This window comes from Tiliqua scincoides, chromosome 6 (genome assembly GCF_035046505.1).
Source record: "Tiliqua scincoides isolate rTilSci1 chromosome 6, rTilSci1.hap2, whole genome shotgun sequence".
In the NCBI taxonomy this organism is placed as follows: Eukaryota; Metazoa; Chordata; class Lepidosauria; order Squamata; family Scincidae; genus Tiliqua; species Tiliqua scincoides.
Window position 1 is genome coordinate 83,720,171 of NC_089826.1, and position 21,451 is coordinate 83,741,621.

A 21,451-nucleotide genomic window follows, 5' to 3' on the forward strand; every position below is an offset into this window, starting at 1 on the left:
GCAAGACTTACCCTTACAGAAGCCATGCTGACTCTCCCTCAGCAAGGCCTGTTTGTCTATGTGTTTTGAGATCCTATCTTTGATGAGGCATTCCACCATCTTACCCGGTATGGATGTTAGGCTGACCGGCCTATAGTTTCCCGGGTCCCCCCTCTTTCCCTTTTTAAAAATAGGCGTGACATTTGCTATCCTCCAATCTTCTGGCACTGTGGCTGTTTTGAGAGACAAGTTGCATACCTTAGTCAAGAGATCTGCAACTTCATTCTTCAATTCCTTAATAACCCTTGGGTGTATGCCATCAGGGCCCGGTGACTTATTGATCTTTAATTTATCAATGAGGTCTGAAACATCTTCTCTTTTAACCTCTATCTGACTTAACTCCTCGGTCAGGAGGGAGATCTCAAAAAGGAACATAAACTGTGGCAAAAGAAATGTAAGAAGGTGATATGGGAGGCCAAGAGAGACTATGAGGAACGCATGGCCAGCAACATTAAGGGGAATAATAAAAGCTTCTTCAAATATGTTAGAAGCAGGAAAGCCGCCAGAGAAGCGGTTGGCCCTCTGGATGGTGAGGGAGGGAAAGGGGAGATAAAAGGAGACTTAGAGATGGCAGAGAAATTAAATGAGTTCTTTGCATCTGTCTTCACAGCAGAAGACCTCGGGCAGATACCGCTGCCCGAACGGCCCCTCCTGACTGAGGAGTTAAGTCAGATAGAGGTTAAAAGAGAAGATGTTTCAGACCTCATTGATAAATTAAAGATCAATAAGTCACCGGGCCCTGATGGCATCCACCCAAGGGTTATTAAGGAATTGAAGAATGAAGTTGCAGATCTCTTGACTAAGGTATGCAACTTGTCCCTCAAAACGGCCACGGTGCCAGAAGATTGGAGGATAGCAAATGTCACGCCTATTTTTAAAAAGGGAAAGAGGGGGGACCCGGGAAACTATAGGCCGGTCAGCCTAACATCCATACCGGGTAAGATGGTGGAATGCCGATAGGATCTCAAAACACATAGACGAACAGGCCTTGCTGAGGGAGAGTCAGCATGGCTTTTGTAAGGGTAAGTCTTGCCTCACGAACCTTATAGAATTCTTTGAAAAGGTCAACAGGCATGTGGATGCGGGAGAACCCGTGGACATTATATATCTAGACTTTCAGAAGGCGTTTGACACGGTCCCTCACCAAAGGCTACTGAAAAAAATCCACAGTCAGGGAATTAGAGGACAGGTCCGCTGGTGGATTGAGAACTGGTTGGAGGCCAGGAAGCAGAGAGTGGGTGTCAATGGGCAATTTTCACAATGGAGAGAGGTGAAAAGCGGTGTGCCCCAAGGATCTGTCCTGGGACCGGTGCTTTTCAACCTCTTCATAAATGACCTGGAGACAGGGTTGAGCAGTGAAGTGGCTAAGTTTGCAGACGACACCAAACTTTTCCGAGTGGTAAAGACCAGAAGTGATTGTGAGGAGCTCCAGAAGGATCTCTCCAGACTGGCAGAATGGGCAGCAAAATGGCAGATGCGCTTCAATGTCAGTAAGTGTAAAGTCATGCACATTAGGGCAAAAAATCAAAACTTTAGATATAGGCTGATGGGTTCTGATCTGTCTGTGACAGATCAGGAGAGAGATCTTGGGGAGGTGGTGGACAGGTCGATGAAAGTGTCAACCCAATGTGCGGTGGCAGTGTAGAAGGCCAATTCTATGCTTGGGATCATTAGGAAGGGTATTGAGAACAAAACGGCTAGTATTATAATGCCGTTGTACAAATCTATGGTAAGGCCACACCTGGAGTATTGTGTCCAGTTCTGGTCACCGCATCTCAAAAAAGACATAGTGGAAATGGAAAAGGTGCAAAAGAGAGCGACTAAGTTGATTACGGGGCTGGGGCACCTTCCTTATGAGGAAAGGCTATGGCGTTTGGGCCTCTTCAGCCTAGAAAAGAGACGCTTGAGGGGGGACATGATTGAGACATACAAAATTATGCAGGGGATGGACAGAGTGGATAGGGAGATGCTCTTTACACTCTCACATAATACCAGAACCAGGGGACATCCACTCAAATTGAGTGTTGGGCGGGTTAGGACAGACAAAAGAAAATATTTCTTTACTCAGCGTGTGGTCAGTCTGTGGAACTCCTTGCCACAGGATGTGGTGATGGCGTCTAGCCTAGACGCCTAAAAGGGGATTGGACAAGTTTCTGGAGGAAAAATCCATTATGGGGTACAAGCCATGATGTGTATGCACAACCTCCTGATTTTAGAAATGGGTTATGTCAGAATGCCAGATGCAAGGGAGGGCACCAGGATGAGGTCTCTTGTTATCTGGTGTGCTCCCTGGGGCATTTGGTGGGCCGCTGTCATAGACATGAAGCTGGACTAGATGGGCCTATGGCCTGATCCAGTGGGGCTGTTCTTATGTTCTTATGTTCTAATGGATGGTAGGGAGGGGGTTGAACCAGATTTCAGGATAAAGCTGCAGCTGGGCAAAGAGTTCCTCACTTGCCACCTGTTTGTCCTACGCTCGTCAGTGCCCAGGGCTGGACACGCTTCCGCGTGCCGGACACTAGCCAATCACCCCCAGCATCCCGGCTAGGGATGTTCCATCAGTGCCAGCAGGAGAGGACGGAGCGAGCGGGTTCGCTGGCGCGCGGCGCCAGGGCGCGCTGTGATTGGCTAAGGCGCACGGGCAGGCCCGGGAGCCCGGGCGGAGCGCGAAGCAGCTGGTCGCGGGAGCTCCTCCCAGCAGAGGGTTTCCCTTGCTCTGCAGGCGTCAGGAGCGGGGAGGAGCCGCAGGGAAACTTTGCAGACGGGAGGCGCAGAGGCCAGACGCTCTCCTGCTGCTGTTGCTGTGAATGAGTCCGGTGAGTGGTGGGGGGCCCCGAGAGAGCCGGCCGGGCGTTGCCTTTGTCCTCCTGGCCGCTCGGGCTTGCAAGGCTGCAGTGGCCAGCTGGCCGTGCCCGGCCCCCTCTCCCCGCCCGGCGCTGCCCTGCTGGAGTCAGCTGCGCGGTCACACCCAGGCTGGCACCGCCTCTCCTGGTAGGGGGTCTCTGGTAGGCTGCCAGCCCGGGGAAGAGAAGGGGAGAGTAGAGCTTGCCCACCTCGGGCGTGTGCGTGTCCATTCGGAAGCAAGTCCTAGAGCCCGATCCTAAGCACGTCTGCTCAGAAGTCAGTGGGTCTCACTCCCAGTGGGGTCAGTGGGTCTTATTGCATCCTGAGACCTATGCATATCTACTCAGAAGTAAGTCCCGTTGCAGCCAGTGGATCTTACTCCCAGGTGATGGGATTACAGCCTCAGAGCGTGATCCTAGGCATATCTACTCAGGAGTAAGCCTCATTGTAGTCAGTGGGTCTTACTCCCTGGTAAGGGTGATGGGATTGCAGCCCCAGAGCCCAATCCTATGCATGCCTACTCAGAAGTAAGTTCTGTTGAAGTCAGTGGATCTTACTCCCTGGTAAGAGTGATGGGATTGCAGCCTTAGAACCCAATCCTATGCGTGCCTACTCAGAAGTAAGTTCTGTTGAAGACAGTGGGTCTTACTCCCTGGTAAGGGGGTGGGATTGCAGCCTCAGTGCCCAATTCTATGCACAAATGCTCAGAAGTAAGCCCCATTACAGTCAATGGGGCTTACTCCTAGGTAAGTGTGGATAGGATTGCAGCCCTACTCAGTGTTATGGTGGGGCGGGAGTTACTTCGCAGTAGGTATGCATATAGGAACCGGATTGATACCTCATCTTGTCTTCGAACAGTCTCTAGGTGGGTTTGCAGGATTCAGTCCAATTGGAAGTCAGTCCCACTGAACATCAGAAAGGATGCCTAGGATTGCAGGATGATTCTAAGTTGTCCAGAAGGAAGTCCCCCTAACTGGTTTAAGAGGACTTACTCTCAAGGAAATGTACAACCGGTTTCGGTTTCAAAAGTCTCATTTCTCTTTTGTTGGGTCCAGTGATGTAACCAGAGAGGATGCAAAGCACTAAGTCTTGCATGCCCAAGACCCAAGGTTGGGTCTGATGCCCTGAAAACAGCATTCAGGTAGCTGCCTCTGTTTGCTCTAATGTCTGCACAACAAAGGTTCCTTGCAGACTTTCTGAGCATAGCCCTCTCTAGGTATTTTTGGATTTGCTTTTTTTGCTCTAACTTATGTCTGCCAAACATCTGCATTTTTTGCCCTTGTTGGGGTTTTCTGTGTTACATTTATCTCAGTGCTGGAGTCTTTCCTGGTAAGCTACAGAAGAAATTAAGGCTGCAATCCTATGCACACTTTCCTGAGAGTAAGCCCCATTCAAAGCCCCCTTTCCAAAGAGTAGAAATTTAGTAAGTAAATGACACTGGGACTTCTGAGTAGACAAGCCTATGATTGTACTCTAACTAAGGATGTTTCAAATGCTTAATAAGTAAATATGAGGCAGGATGCTTGTTGGGAAATAAATTATAAATGAAGGCTTTGGCAGCTGAATTCCAAGAACAAGAGAAATTTTATTTCGCATTTGGTCTTGTCCAAGAATTGTCCAGTATTTTTTGTCACTGAAAATATTTTTTTAAACACCTTGCTGTCCATAGCAAGAAAAAAAAACACTCTGTGCTTGCTCAGATGCTCACTCATTGTTTAGTATATTGTAGTTTAGATCTTATCCTTGGTAATGGGAATATGTTCTAGGTCTGCAAATAAGTCATTGTCTTATTTGTCAACCAGAAGGTGCAGTCTTTGTGATCATTCCATCTTGGTTGTCACCATCTCCCTTGGATTCTGGATTTGTAGGACAGTCACGCAGCTATAAACACAGGAAACTGTCTTTATAGTCAGTCAGGCATTGGTTGTTTTTAGGTCAAGATTGTTGACACCAAGTGGCAATAGCTCTCCAGGGTCAGGGTGTTTCCCAGCCTTGCCTACCTGGAGATGCTGGCGATTGAATTTGGAAATTTCTGCATGCAAAACAGGTACTTTAATCATTTAGCTATATCCTCTTTCCAGTTATAATTACCTCTACCCCACCCTGGTCACCTGTGGAACCCCAGATCTGAGGGGTTTATTGGCGATAATGGGTTCACTATTACAACCTGATTTCATAGAATTGACAATAGTTTTGATTTCATGTTAGTCAGTAATTTTAATAATGTAACTGTATTTTTCAAAGGTTATTGGCTCATAAGAACCTACTACTTTTTAGCAGTGAAACAAATTGCAGATTTGTGGTTCTTGAGAAGGTAAATTTAGCAACTTAACTTCCATGATGCCTACCCTCATCCTCACAATGTTTCATTGTATCAACCTCTGATCTTGTTTTACTTCTGGAAGCTGTTATAGAAGCTGCCCTTGCATAGCAAAGAGGGGAAAAACTTGGCAGCTGGAGCCATTGCAGGTCCCTGGAGCTCCAATCCTCTGCACATTCACCTGGGAGTAAGCAGCATTGGACACAGTGAGGCTTACTTCTGAGTAAGCATGAAAAAGGATTGTCCTGTGAATTTTTTTTTGGTAGTTAATTCTGATATGCCAGAAGCTGTGTGTATCCTAAGAAATTTTTGGTCTAAAGCCAGCTGCAAACAACTTCTGTGTTTTTTGTTTCCAGTATGGAAAGTGCTCAACAATTATCAGTTGAACTGACATAGTAAAAGCAGCTCTCTGCTTTGAGAGTGCCGAGATCCAAAACTCTATTGACTTTCAGAAGCCTGTACAACCATGTGTTGGTGGTTCTATCAGGTGTTAATATTGATAATATACTTCTGTCTTTGAGTTGTTGTATCCTGAAGAAGGATCCAGGATCTTTGTGTTCCTGGATGCAACCAGACTCTCATTTCTGCCTTCATATCTATCTCTGTGGAATCTTGTGAACTGTTTTTCTTTCATACCCTGGAGAGAGAGGAAGGGCAATAGAAATATAATATTTCTAGTGCTAGAAATATAATATTTCTAGCAGAAATATAATCAGCTAGAAAACTGCTTGTAGGAGGCAGAAGCCTAGTTTTTATCTTTAACCTAACAGTCCACAGTTATGTAAAGAAGATGAATGATCTTGGAAAGATTCTCCGGTATAATCTTGCCCTTCTTCACATAAGGAGGTCAAATTCCATTGCCCTTGTTTGCAGAAGTCGGAGCAAACAATTTATAGTCTGATCCAGTGTTTATTTACTTGGAAGCAAGTCCCACTGTGTGAAATGAACCTTGCTGCACAGGACTATGGTCATATTCAGAATTTTCATAATATTCTTTCTCATCTGCTGTAGAAATGGACTTGGAACACGATCCTCCTGCAGGCAGCTCTCATGGTCAGCTTGGAAGATCCCAGCTTAATGCAGCTGCTGCTGCCGAAGGCCAAGGTGAGGGAAATCGGAAACCTCAGCCCCCTTCTGAAGATCCAGCCGCCTCAAGTTTTTCCGCTTCAGATGCCAGTAGTCCAAGCAGAGAGAGAGCCGGGAGGAACGGTAAATAAGAAATGTAAATTTGATGCAGGGCGTTCATCAGTATACAAGTTTTTTTTTTTTTTAAGGGAGCATGCCCACTGTATTGTCTCAATACAGGCAGACAATTAGTAGTCTGATGCTTGGCTTATTGCACTGTTTTCTGAAAAGAAAATAAGCCGGTTATTGTAGGAAAGGTGAGTGGGAAGTTGAGGAAGGTGGTTGATTTTCTTCCTGAAGAGTTTATGCTCAGGTCTTCACCCACACAGGTCTCTCTCATCAGCGGAGAGAGCCATGCAAGCCTTCAGTGTTTGCAAAATTCAATCAGATTGGGCCTTATTGCAGACCACACACTAAAATCTGCAACATGCATGAGGTTGTTGCACAGAGAGCCTGTTGGAGACAACCAGTCAATCGCTATTGCATCACAAGTGATACACTGAGTTTACTTATCTGTGTAGGAACAAATCCTTAGACCAGTGTTTCTCAAACTGTGGGTCAGGACCCACTAGGTGGGTTGCGAGACAATTTCAGGTGGGTCCCCATTAATTTCAATATTCTTATTTTTAATGTATTAGACTTGATGCTACCATGATATGTGACTGCATTTGGGAAAATGTTATAGACCTGTACTTTTAACAAACTACTATGTATATTCTTTTAACAATGATAGTAAAGGAAACTTACTCCTGGGTAAGTGCGGGTAGGATTGCAGCCTAGGATAGTTAAAAAATTTTCCTGCTTGATGTCACTTCCAATCATGACATCACTTCTGGTGGGTCCCGACAGATTCTCATTCTGTCCCGGTGGGTCCTGGTGCTAAATGTGTGAGAACCACTGCCTTAGACTGTTTGCAGAGCTTTAGCCAGAGATTTGGAAAGTAGGTAGGTGGACAGTTGCCTCTTGTCAGATTGTTGACTTGGAAAATAGCCAAGGTGCGCGCTGTTAATAGAGCTGTGATGTCTGATTGGATGCTGTATTGGACTTGAAATTTGGTTGAGATTCCTTGCAACAAGTTTGAATCAGTGCACAGTGAAACAGGCTTTTTTTATATGTGGAGTACAAATTCCAATCCAATAGTAACTGTGAGACTTGAAGGGGTAACAGTTTTTATTTAGAATTAATCCTAATAAAAAATCGGAGACCTTTGCTTAAAAGAAAAACTTCTTTATTTTTTGGAGATTTTTGGAGATTTCTCCATTGTGAAGAAAAAAGAACCCCAAACACGACAAATTTAGGGAAGTCTAAATTAACATTGCTAAGCACTCGATTTCATTTTAACTCTGTTTCCTGCTCTTCTCCCCCATGCCCCTCCCAAAGTGAAAAGAAATGCAGGTAATGCATCAGGTAGGGGTGTGTGTGGGTGTGTGTGTGTGTGTGTGTGTGTGAGAGAGAGAGAGAGAGAGACCCACCAAGCCAAATGTAAACCACCAGAAGTGTATGGTGATCTTCCTATGTTTGTCACCTGTCTGGAACTAAAAAATGGGATGGGAGAGGTGACCCACTTTACAGGCTCACAGTACATGGCTAGTGGTTTGTACAGCTTGGTGGCGAAGATGTTTATAGAGCAGCAATTGTCAGCCAATGTGCTGAGAGAGGTCTGCAGGTGTGTTGCAGGAGTACGGATCACAGTGGTTGAAAATCACTGAAAAACTCCCAGGTTCTGTGGCTGTGTTTGTAGGACAACTGTCCATGGTAATAAATTGTCTGTCCTTCTGCTGAGTGCTGGCAGAGGTCGAAGGACAGACAATTTGTTACCATAGACAGTTGTCCTAGAGACAAAGCCGCAGAACCCAGAAGAATCTCCCAGAAACCAGAAGTGACATCACAGGAGACATCACAGAGGTCAGTATGCTGTGAGAAGATGTTGAAAATCGTGGTTTTAAACTGTTCAATTTTCCTTTAACGCTGCTGGGTTTTGTGGATTAGAATTCATTGGCTTTTTAAAGAAAATTGTTGTTATATTGGTTTTGTTATACTGATTTTGTCAATTTTTGTTTAAGAAGTCTTGGTAATCTCCTTTGGCCTGAAATTACAGGGTACCTTTGAGTATTGTAACATTTGCTCTTGTCCCAGCCTGTCAGTTTGTCAGTGAGATTGTGCACATTCAGTTCATGATTCCCTTTTATGTTTGTTGCTAGGCATTTTAGTCTGCTTTCTGTGACTTTCAGATAGTTTAGTTTATCCTGGGTGGTAAAGATAACAGGAAGTCTCTTTATTACAAACATCAGCATGTAACTGGTTGGGACAAGTAGGCTTAAAGGTTAGGTGGTGGGAATGATATTGTTCCAGTGGACCCTTTTCAGATGAATCACCACTGGTTTGTTTGTCTAAGTTGCGATATGTCTCCCAGAAAACAATCTGAAGATATCTGGTGAGGTATACCTGCTAAATAGAGCTGTAACTAGTGGTAGAGCACATGCATGCAGGAGATCTTGTGTTCAACTCCTGGCACCTTCAGGCAGAGCTGGGAAAGGGCCTATAACTGAATGTCTGGAGAACAGTTACCAGTCATTGCAGACATACTGAGCCAGTGGACCAGTGGTCTGAATTGGTGCAAGGCAGCTTCAGATGTTTATCTCCATGCTTCATATCACTTCATGCAGTGGACCTTCTTTATCCAGAGGCTTGGCATTTATGGATGCCGAGTCTGTACCACAGGGAACCTCAGAGAAGCCACTTCTGGTTCGTGTCAGAGACTTGCTGACTCAACTGTACGAATAGTCTAGGAACTGCTGTTCGTATCTAGATTCCTGAGGCAGTATTTGTAAATCTTTTCATAAGGCAAGTGCTTAGCAGTTTGCAATGGTAGTATCGCGTAGTTGGAGATCCTGGTGCAAAAGCTTGCACTGCCCCCCCCCCCGCACCCTCACCAATGCTTTAATGGTGCACTGGGTGTCAGCATGGCCTGTGGTAGTGGTGGTTCATGGAATGGGTTCCCAAGTGGGCCCTCTAATGGATTTGAGCCCTTGGCCAGTGTCCTGCCTTCCCACCTCTTGCACCTCTGGCAGTGGGCTTTTCCTAGAAAACCTGGCTGCTTATACAAAGTGCTGTCTTGCTGTGCAAAGTCCAGTTCTCCAAAATTTTTATCATCATCATTCCTCCAAGTATGCATTATGTGAATCAAGAGAAGGTAATAGCCTGTGCCACAATCCTATGCTTTCCTTTTCAGGAGTTAATAAGTTGATGTGGTTGCACTGTGACTGGCTGAAGGGTTTATTCTGAATTGTATACAGTACTTCATCATGGCATTGTGGCTGGAGCAGGAGGAAGTGGGAAGGGGGTATACACTTTGACTTCTCATTAAGTTGGATTTTGTGAGCTTACACCTCCTCTCTTGTCAAAAGCCACTTTTCCCACCCATGTGCCCTTGACACTGTCCATTTTGGTCCCCTCCATTGTGTGAGTGTGTGTCTGATCTTGTTCCAGCATAGAATTTCTGGTAGACTTCGGCCTTATCCTAAAGGTTCACAGCTTTATTTCAGGATTTCAGCTTTAGCATAACTGAATTAAAAAATGAAATTGTGCATTCTTCATAAAAGAGAGGAAAATATGGAAAGGACAAACACCTTACTTTTAGGTTAGTGGATAATGTGCAAAACACATATAGAGTGGGCCCTCCTTATTTATGGGGGTTTGGTTCCAGATACCCACACAGATAAGGAATTCGATGGGTGCAGGGGTCCGCTCCTGAAGCTCGTATAATTACTTGCCTGAAGTATCCAGAGGCCTCTCCTGGGTCACGCCAGCAGCCCAGTCTATTGACTTCCAACAGAAACCTCCAGAAGCTACTTCCAGTTTTTGGAAGGCAAGCAAAAGTTGCCTTCCAAAAACCAGAAGTGGCTCCTGCAGGCCATTGAGACCCACAGTGGTCAATAGAGTAGATCATCAACCTGCCATGACTGTGAAGAAGCCTCTAGGCTCCAAGTAAGTGAGGGGAACCTCCAGAGGCACCTATCTGGACTCTTTGTATCCACAGGTGGTTAAATCCTCAGATATGGGACCTGCGGATGCGGAAGGCCCACTAACTAAATCAGTTACCACATCTGAGAGCGGGGGGGGGGGGGGTTGTTTGATGGTTCTTCAGAAATATATTTGGAAGAACTCTTAGTTTTAGAGACCTGCCTGTTCATTGCTAACTAGTGACTTATTCCAGCTTCAGCACTTGGAAACCAGTGGAAGGTTTTTACTGTCACTGCTTCACCAGAATAAGACTGTATAGCACTCTCATGCTTTTAAAGTATTCTCCCTAAATGACTTACCATTGTTCTCTGAATAATTGGAGCCATACAGAAAGAAATCCAAATTGCCCTTGTGAGATGGTGTAATCTTTTTTTTTATTTCATTCTTTTGAAGTGTCAGTAATGGCCACTTTATTTCTCCGCCTCTGCACTTTCCATGCGCTTCTTATTACTGTCACTTGTGGGAGTCAAGGTGTCATCCCATGGGTGCTTTGTTACATTGGGGAGCTTGCTAGTGAGGTGTGACTAACGCTCTAGCGATCCCGGATGCTTTATGCAGCAGTAGTTCCTTGCGCTTCGAGTTGCTTTCCTCCTGCATAATTCGCTTAGGATGCCATTTAAGAATGCCGCAACACCTACGGTTTCTTTTTCTCTTGACAAAACGGGACACATCATTTTCTGCACAATAACAAGCTAGCAGGTACGTTTCTCCTTCAGTGCTTCACAAAACTGAATATGAGATGAAAAATAAAGTATTAAATGGGGGGGGACGGGGACCCACAATTGAGTGGAAAAGTGGTGCAACACACAGACATCTCCATTGTTCTCAGTACTGGTGGCCGATAGAGTGATGTTTCTATAAACACTTTTATCCGGTAACTTCAGTGCTTTTGTATATTTTCAGACAGTTGCTGTTTGAGGGCATCCAACTGTAGAAAGAATAAGAAAAACACGGGGCATTTTGTTTACTCATATGAAGGGTACATGTTGAAATTACGGAACAAAACATATAGAGGCTCTTCCTCAAGCCCTTGCACAGCTTAAAACAGTGATTCCCAAACTGTGAGCCACAGAAACCAACCAGGGGAGCAGAAAAATCCTTGCGAAAAACCTACCACCTTATACAATGTATAGCAGCGGTTCTCAAACTCGCGGGGAGTTTGAGAACCGAGGTAAGTTGTTGCAGGGGAGGGGGGAAGGCAGCAACATGATCCCCAGGATTGTGCAGCTGCCAGGGAAAAGGGGGGTTTCCACTTACCTAACACCACCAGCAGCCTCCTGGGGAGTCCAGGAAGCCTGGGGACCGCTCTGCAGGGTACTCCAAATGTCTTGGAATAAGTAAAAGAAAAACAAAAAAACTTCTGATTTTGCAGTGAAAACAGGAAGTGTGTGTTGTGTGTGTTTACTTTTTTAAGATGCTTAGAGGCTTGGGCTGCCCTGCTGGGGGTGTCCCCAGGCTCCCCGGACCCCCCAAGATGCTGCTGCTGGCTGTAGGTCAGTGAAAACCTCCCTGGTCCCTTTCAGCCGCATGATCCTGGGGGTCGCGTTATTGCCTTCCTACCTTCCCCACCCCTTAAGGGGCAAGAGACAGGGCTTCTCAGGCTGGTGGGTTGCGACCCACCAGTTTGAGAGCCCCTGATGTATAGGATTGTAGCCCTAAAGGGGGAGCTGTGGCCAAGGGTTCAATAGGTCAAGGAAGCCACCTAAAGAAAACGTTTGGGAACCACTGGTCTAAAATATAGTGTCTGCTACTAGATCTAGTTGTAACTCCTTCCTTATGGGACAGCTTGCCTGGTTAGTTCACGTCTGACTTTTGAAAAGATTAACATCAGTCCTGCTTAAGAAGGTCTGTGTGGCACTAGAGGACAGTTGAGAACTGAGTCTAGTGGCCTGGAATGTATCTAGCTGCTTTGTTTCATTGGGTGTTCTTGAAAAATTATACAGTGAACCTGCAGATCTGACTCACCGTGGATGCAGTGGTTATCAAGGGAAAGCCACTACTGGTCTGAGGCCCTCCACGGAACACCTCTGGACATGACTGGAAAGCACTTCTTATTGTGTCCAGAGGTCCTTTGAGGGCCCTCCTGCAGATCTCAATATTTGCAGGTTCAGTATCCATGGGAGGGGGGTTGTCCAGGAATGGATCCCCCACAGACACTGAAGTCCATCATGTATGTTGTATTTGTAACAGGTGCTCTTCTTAAGAACATAAGAACAGCCCTGCTGGATCAGGCCATAGGCCCATCTAGTCCAGCTTCCTGTATCTCACAGTGGCCCACCAAATGCCCCAGGGAGCACACCAGGTAACAAGAGACCTCATCCTGGTGCCCTCCCTTGCATCTGGCATTCTGACATAACCCATTTCTAAAATCAGGAGGTTGCGCATAACAGTCAGATCAGCAATTACAGCCCTGGAGTGACTCTAAACCAAATTCTCAGAGCAGCATAAGAGTCACCTACACCTGAGGTTTTCAGGGAACCTCATCGCAGCATGCAAGCAGCCCCCCTCCCTCGGAGCCATTCTCATAAGAACATAAGAACAGCCCCACTGGATCAGGCCATGGCCCATCTAGTCCAGCTTCCTGTATCTCACAGTGGCCCACCAAATGCGCCAGGGAGCACACCAGATAACAAGAGACCTGCATCCTGGTGCCCTCCCTTGCATCTGGCATTCTGACGTAGCCCATTTCTAAAATCAGGAGGTTGTACATGCACATCATGGCTTGTAATCCATAATGGATTTTTCCTCTAGAAATTTGTCCAATCCCCTTTTAAAGGCATCTAGACCAGATGCCATTTCCACATGCTGTGGCAAGGATTTCCACAGACCAACTACACGCTGAGTAAAGAAATATTTTCTTTTGTCTGTCCTACCAACACTCATCATAGAATATAAAGGAAAAGTCTGCTGAGTGCGGTTATATGTTTTAAAAGAAGTATTATGCATACCTAATTGCACTCTGCCAAAGAAAATATATTGGCATAGCTTGAGGACCGATCACATTGATTCTGCGTTTTGGTTTAGGGAAGAGGTTCTTGCTTCCCTGCTGTGTTCCTTGTGATTTCTAGATTTGAATTTTCATAAACGTTCGATCACACTTGGAAGTTTCTCATTTGAATGTCAGATTGAGGGCCAAACCAGATGTGATGTGGGAGGTTTGTGAACAGGATTTTCCTGAGTGTACTTTATAGAAATGTTAATAGTAGCTCTGGATGCAGAGGATTCACATTTGCGTATCTGCGGCAGGGAGGGGTCTTAGAATAGATCCCCCATGGATAACGAGGCTGCACCCACAACTGTAAAACTTACAGTGGGTTCAGTTAACAGATCTCCAGTGTTCTAGTTTGGCCTGAGACAGTACCACCGGAGATCTAACTTGCATGTAAGCAATGTGGCACTCCCATTGAGTTCACTGAGACTTTCTTCCAGGTAAGTGTGTGTATAGGACAGCTTTTGTGAGTTAACTTCCAAGATGATGTTAGATAAGCTTCTTAGACCAATGGTTCCCAAACATTTTAGCACCAGGACTCATTTTTTTAAACAACACTCTATCGGGACCCATCTAGGCTTACCAAACTTTTTAAAAAGATCTAGAAATGTTATTTATTTGTAATAATCACCAGAAAAAAAAGACCCTCAGACATTTTATCTTGCAAACTGCAGGAGCTGAGTTATTTGCAGGGTAATTAGCAGCTACAGTATCTGATTTTTGAATAGCCTCAGGGCTTGAGGCAATTAGTTATCTGATCCTTCAGTCACCCTTTGGTGACCCACCCAAAATCAGGTCCCAACCCACAGTTTGCGAACCACTGTCTTAGACGCATAGAGAAAGCCACACACACTTTTGTAGACCTGTGTTTGCGACCACATTCCAGGTTCAATGCACAAATGTCTAATACATTTTTAAAGTAAGATTTGTGTTTAAAACACAGTACTCATCTTGTTAAATGCTGCTTTGACTGTACCAGCCATTCTCGGCCTTTTTTTTTTTTCCGTGGTCCCTTAGGAACTCTCCTCAGGTTCCAGGTCCCCCTTGTCAAACAAAGATATATCACAAACAGATAAACATAAAATCATATATTATTGAACACCAAGTCTGTACCCCTTTTAAATATGCCAGGGCTCCCGGGGGGGGGGCATATGTCTCCTGTTGAGAATGGCTGGGCAAAGCGGAAAACTTTTTAGAACTTCAGAAATGTGAGTAGGAATGTCCCTTGAGGCTCTAACACAAGCTTTTCTAGAAATTGGATGCTTCGCGTCACAATCAGATAACGTTTTAAAAGGACTAATATCCATAACAAAATGTGCCTGTTGCTATTTTTAATCTTCCTCCCCTGCAAGTACCCTTTACTGTGGTAGACAAGTTTTTCAGACACTGCCTTTAACCCTGTTGAGAGTTCTGCGTTGCATCAGGGATAATTTGGGTTTTGACAGCTGAAATACTTGAAGCACCAGTATGAAAGACAGCCACTTAAAAAAAATTTTTTTAAAGGACTTGGTTTCTGGCTAAAGGTCTTTGGCAAAAAAATGTTGTGGAATTATGATCACTGCTTTTTTCATTTACCTAAATTTTTCTGTTTGTCCCATAACATGAGCTCTGAGTATACAATGCATCTATATCCCATTGCACAAAGCTGCAGCTTTGCTGACACAAATCAAGTCTGGGTCTGGGCAGTGCCAAAATAGGAGGCCACTTTGAGTTCCATGATGGAAGTTGGGAAGGGCACTGAAGGTCAAAAACAGGACTTAGAATTGTGCCCAGAAATTAACACGAAGCCAGCGAGGATGCTTCAGCTCTACTGAAATATTATGGCCCAGGCAGCTGGTTCTTGTCAATAACCTAGACTATATAGCAGTGATTTTCAGTCTTTTTCAACTCATGGCACACTGTCGAGGTGCTAAAATTGTCAAGGCGCACCATCAGTTTGATAATTGACAAGGCACGCTGCTCTGCCATTGGGGGGCTCACATCCCCCAAAGGCCCTACTAATAAATGAGCCTCACCCAAACACCCATGGCACACTTGCAGACCATTCACTGCACACCAGTGTGCCACAGCACACTGCTTGAAAATCGCTGCTCTATAGTTTACACCAATTGACGTTTCTGAATAGTCTTCAAAGGTAGCCCCCCACACAACACATTGCAGTAGTCTAATCTGGGTATTAGTAGGGTATAATAATAATAATAATAATTAATACAGGTATTTATATACCGCCTTTCTTGGTCTTTATTCAAGACTTTATTCAAGGTGGTTTACATAGGCAGGCTAATTTAAAACCCCGGACGGATTTTTACAATTGAAAGAAGGCTCTATCTTTCAAGAGCCACAACAAATTCAGATGTTTCATTCTGATCCTGGCCTCTATCCTGGCCTCTATCCTCCCACGCTCAGAGCAGATGGAATAGCTCAGCTCAACTTGTCAGCTGCTTCAAGGTCGCACGGTGCCAGTGGCCTCGAACTGGCGACCTTGTGGATGTTATCTTCAGGCAAATGGAGGCTCTACCCTCTAGACCAGACCTCCTGCCTTAGTAGGGTATGCCTACTAAGGTGGAAGGTGGCCCAAGCTAACAGTTGCATGAGTGTGGAACTTGGGGGCATTATAACTCAGGATAGGCAAAGATATGGTGGGGAGAACCTAGTTACTTTTAAATGAATTTAAGACCTTAGGACCAGGTGAACAGCAGGTCCTCGCTCAAAATTGTTTCATATTGCATTGGTTTGTTTTAAAGTTATTCAGTGGTTCTCAGTCCTCTGACCTCTATGTCCTCCACAGCTGCACATTGAAGGGCTACCAGTAGCCACTTCCAGGCCGCATCAGGCCTGCGACCCACTTCCTTGGCATTGTGCCCCAGAGTTCCTTGCAGGTAGCCAAGCCATTCTGGGGTACAACAATGTTTTGCAGCATAATAGGAAAGTGCTTAGCAAGCCTGCCACTGGAAAGAGTTTTATTGGGCCCACAGTTGGTAAAACTGGTTTCGTTATAAGTCGTTTAGCTTCAAGTTGTGCTTCCAAGAACCTATGAACAACTTTTAAGTGAGGATTTGCTATAGATACGACATATTGTTCCCCATTATGTACTCAAACATCACTGGCACATCATGTCTTGAGTACACATGCACAGAGCGTGAGTCAGTATTCCGTCAAGTGTGGGAGAAGATTTAATGTCAAGAGAAAAGAGATTTAGCTGTTAATGTAAAAGCTCACATTTGAGAGCTCGGCTACGAGTAGAGCATATAAATTACCTATTTTCATGTAATCACAATTGGGAAGTGATAGAGGTGACAGCTGTAAGTTTAAAGATTGTTGGGGAAAATGCAAGATTCCTAGATCTGCGTGATGTTGTCTTAATGGCTGGATAAAATAATGAATGTGCATTGTAAAAGCCTGTGGATCAAATTTCTATTGCATCCATCTTTTGGGTAAATAGCAAGTTCTTCCCCAAAACCCATGTTGCTATCCAAAAACACTGGAAGAAGTCCAAGAACAGAGGGGAAAACAGTATTTTCCTTTTTTTTTTCCCTTGCAGAGCACCTATTTGGTGGAAAAATCTTAATAGAGAATGAAAAGTTTTCTAAACAGTGTAATCTTATATACATAGAAGCAAGCATTATTGTGTTCAATTGGACTTACTCCCAGATAAGCATGCAGTTGGTTGCAGCCCAAGGGCCCAATCCTGTCCAACTTTCCAGTGCTGGTGCAGCTGCAATGCAGCCCCAGGCAAGGGAATAAGTGCTCCCTTACCTTGTGAAGGCCTCCATAACTACCCTTCCACCACAGGTTGAAGTGCACACTCCATTGGCGCAGCTATACCAGGGCTGGAAAGTTGGGTAGGATTCGGCCGTGAGTGTGTGAGACTTAGGGTGCAATCCTAACCAACTTTTCAGCACTGGCATAGCTGTGCCAGTGGGGCATGTGCTGCATCCTGTAGTTGGGGGGGGGCAGTCATGGAGGCCTCCTCAAGGTAAGGCAATGTTTGTTCCCTTACGTCGGAATTGTGTTGCCCTTATGTCAGTACTGGAAAATTGCTTAGGATTGCAATCTGCAAAGCCCCAGACAGCTCAACACCAAAACCTTAAATCGGTGGTTCCCAAACTAACTGGGTCATGAGCCCCCCCCCCCCCACACACACCACCACCACTTCTTCCTGGCTCAGCCAGGCATTGAATATCATGAAATCTTACAAGATCCAAGAGGGTGGCACCCAAGTCTTAAGAGATTTTATGAGAGCCGAGATGGTGGTGTCCAAAATCTTGTGGGACCTGGGCACTGCCATTTCTCATGAAATCTCACAAGGTCAAGAACGACAGTACCAGGGGACATAAGGTAGGAGGGGCCACCAGCGACATCCTGCGGCACCCCTGCGAGTATGCCGTGATGCCCTAAGGCAGGGGTGCTCAAACTTTCAACTTTAGGGACCCTGGACCTTTAAAATTGTGTAGGAGAGATAATTTCAGCAGGTGCAGCTTGTCATCTGTGGGATAACAAGTTGCACCTGCTTCAATTCTCTCTTCTATACACTTGTTAAAAGTCCAGCATCCCTAAAGTTGAAAGTTTGAGCACCCCTGCCCTAAGGTGTTGCAACACACACTTCAGGAACCTCTTCCTTAAATTTTGCCAGGCAATAAGGTGAGATAAATATGTAGCTGCTAATCCCATCCAGAAGGACATACCATCATACTTGAAAACTGTAGGCCACCACAAGTGATTTCAAGGTCTAGAACAGATTGCAGTAACTGAATTGGGAGGTCACGAACAGACGATTGACTGTTGATTGAAAGAACAGGGTAACAATTCCTATTGTCAAATAGCCTTTGAAAAATACCTCTAAAACCACAAGAAGGAAAGAGATACACCTCAAGCTGGAACCAAGCTGTGGCTTGCCAAATCGTATTTAGATGGAAGTCTCCCTTAGGGCAGCAAAGATAACTACATACATAATTAAGCTAGCCAGTTATTGCCTGTAAGAAATATGCATATTTAAATGCACTATGAATTCTTGTCAAAACTGTGTCATAAAAGGGTCAAGTCTAGTCCAGTCAGACATCTGCTATTCAGAAAGCCAAAGAAGTAAATGATCAACAGTAATGAAGATGATTACTAGGAATGTCTGATTAAAATGGTGCCACCCGTCCTAGTACCAGTTTCAAGCAGCTGCTGTCTGAAGGTTCAGGTGTAGCAATGTGGTCAGGGACACTCCCAAGAATAAAAGGCAGAATGGTCAGGCATGCCGTACTAGACTTTTATGCTGCCCTGTCCTGCTCATTTTGATACTACAGTTGTCCCTCTGGCAGGGCTTCTGAGAAGAATTTTGTCACGGGGTACAGAGTTTCTTTCGGGCCCCTTCCCTTTTCCACTGGGTCATAATTTTGTATTTTTGTTGGATCATAGTTTCTACAAATTACAACCTATAAGACAGTGTAGGTCAGTGCTTCCCAAACGCCTGCAAGGAAATTGGGAGCACTGTAAGTTGTAAGTCTTCACACAATATATGCCAGATCTGCAGGGGATTGGGGCTTGGGGTTGGGGCTGCAGGGAGCTCTCTGCAGGCCTCCCTATGCCTGCAAAAGTGTAAAAAAAATGGGGGAAAAGGGCACTTCCGGTTTTTGCAGTGGAACTAAAGTGCCCTTTTCTGTAGGCACGGAGAGCACTGTGGAGGGCTCCCTACACTCTCTGGACCCTCCAAGACTGCAGTGCTGGCTGCAGGTAGTCTAAAAAAAAAACCCATCTTTGCCAGCATTGTAATCCTGGGGGTTGTGTTACTGCCTTTCCCCACCCCTTAAAGGGGGAGGGAAAAGTGTTTCCCTGGCTGGTGGGTTGTGACCCACCAGTTTGGGAACCACTGATGTAGGCTGACTCTAAATGTGGCTTCTGGTCTTCACACAAAATATGCAAATGTTTTCTTCGATTCCAGGAAATTTCTGGCTCCCCTTCTTTGGCTCCCAAGCCCCCTTTTGGACCTCAGGACCGGGTATGGTGTACCTACGGCACTCCCCTCTCTTGGGCCTGGGCATAAAATGTAAGATCCCAGAAAATTTCTGAACCCCCTTTTTGACCCCAGGCCCAGGTACAGTTTAGTCCCGTGTCCCTCCCTCTCTCATGTGCCCTGGGCAGAAAATGTAAGATCCCAGGAAATTTCCAGCTCCCCTCCTTTTGAACCCTGGGCTCAGGTACAATGTACCTCCTGCACCCCCTTTATGGGCCCTACCTCTGCATCCACTTGGAATAGGTTTCTGCTACTACCATGGATCCCAGAAACCACAAATAGCAGCAAGCCCTATACTTACTGTTGCTCCACACAAGCCCTTCAAACTGGTTCCACTTCACACCTGCTTGTTAGCGCTTTTCCTTGTTAGCGCTAACAGACATGAAGAGGAAGTAATTTGGAGGCCTGCAAATGAAACCAAAACAGGTAAGATGAGCTCAATGGGAAGATTTGTGAACTGTGGATACCTGAAACTGCAGAAACCAATTCTGCAGATACCGGAGGGGGTGCTGTTGTTTTTAATTTTATTTCAACCCATTTCTGCCCAGCCCACAGGTGTACACTCTTGATCCCTGTTGCATATATGCAACATTGTGCAGAAATGGCTTAACTCAGTTTGGCCTAAAGGTGTGCTAGTAAGTCTTAAGGCTTACTTGGGAATAAGCCACGTTGTACACAGTGAGACTTTTAGTACCTGTGTTGGACTGTGGGGAGGGGGAAAGGTAATAACACAATCCCCAGGATCGCACTGCTGGCAGGGATGATTTTTTTAACCTACCAGCAGCCAGCACTGCAGTCCTGGAGAGTCCAGATTGTGTAGAGGGCCCACCACAGGGTTCCCCGTGCCTGCAGGATTGTAAGCTGTCACCTGTCTGAACAGTCATCTGAACTTTGCCTGGCACAAAGAACAACCTGGCTTCCTGAGAAATAGATGGCTTATACCCATCCTGGCTCCTGGACTGCCAGCGAATCATCTTCTTGGCTTCAATTACATTATCAAGTTTGGTATAACCCATCTATTTCTCAGGAAGCCAGGTTGTTCCTGCATCTGTGCATAAATATTGAACTACTACAACTCTACTAACAGGTGTGCATTGGTGTACTGTAGCTGGTAGAATAAGTTGGAACTTCTGAATGGAGTTCAGCTTACACCCCAGACCCCATGCAATAAGGGATCTCCATGATTGCAGTAAGCACTGCTGGTTCCTCCTCTCACTTCTGTGATAGCTTTTGTAGTTGCATAGTTGGATTAACTGGGCCTCCTCCATCCCTAAGTGATTATCTGCTAGATGCATTGATGAGTAAACTAGATTGGTGTTTTTCAAACTGTGGCTCAGGATCCACCGGTGGGTCGCTACCTGATTGTTGGTGGGTCATGAAACTGACACTGACAAGCCGAAACTGATTGCCGACAAGGAAAACGTATTGAGCCCTATGGAAAGTAAAACTAAGCCACAGCTGGGCATTTACTTGTAAGTAGGTGACTGTCCCTTGCTCTTATTGAAGGCCAGATGAAGGGGAACCCAAGACCGTTAACATGGTTCCGATCAGATGAACATGGAGCTCAACAAATGCTCCTCTCCCACCATAGTAAAATGATAAAAACAGAGACTTGAGTGGCTGGTAAAATGAAACTTTTTTTTTTAAGTCTTGTAAACCTAGGTGGGCCTCAACAGAGTATCATTTTAAAAAGTGGATCCTGGTGCTAAAATGTTTGGGAACCACTGAGCTAGAGTATAGAATAAACACATAGCTGCTTCTTAAAATGGCAGTTGTATATCATCTTGTGTGTGTAACCAATTCTCATACTTCTCCAGTCCTCCTTCATGACTCCTAATACAACTTCTTCATGTGGCGATATTTATTTATTTATTTTTCACATTTTTATACCACCCTTATATAAAGGCTATATATAATAGCTTTCTGCATTTCCTGATTTTGGGGGGGGCACCCACATTGTTAGCTGCCACTTGTGGAAATTGAGAAAATGTCTCTTTGCAACCCTTCATCATGTTTTCTCCTTCTGCAAAAGCCAGTTGTGAGCTAGTTATAATAAAGAATAATATAAAATATAATAAATGGGATGTGTGTAACAAAGTTTTTGATACTTGAA

At 45.1% G+C, this 21,451-nt stretch overlaps 1 protein-coding gene across 1 annotated transcript in view; it reads left to right on the forward strand.

The window, feature by feature from the left end:
* The first annotated feature begins 2,758 nt into the window (after positions 1–2,758).
* Positions 2,759–21,451, forward strand: part of WFS1 (wolframin ER transmembrane glycoprotein) — a 29,058-nt gene continuing 10,365 nt past the window's right edge. Inside the window, exons 1-2 of the mRNA XM_066632120.1 lie at positions 2,759–2,855; positions 6,215–6,412. Coding sequence (XP_066488217.1) covers positions 6,217–6,412 — 196 coding nt within the window. The 5' untranslated portion in view covers positions 2,759–2,855; positions 6,215–6,216. The remainder of the gene's footprint in view (positions 2,856–6,214; positions 6,413–21,451) is intronic.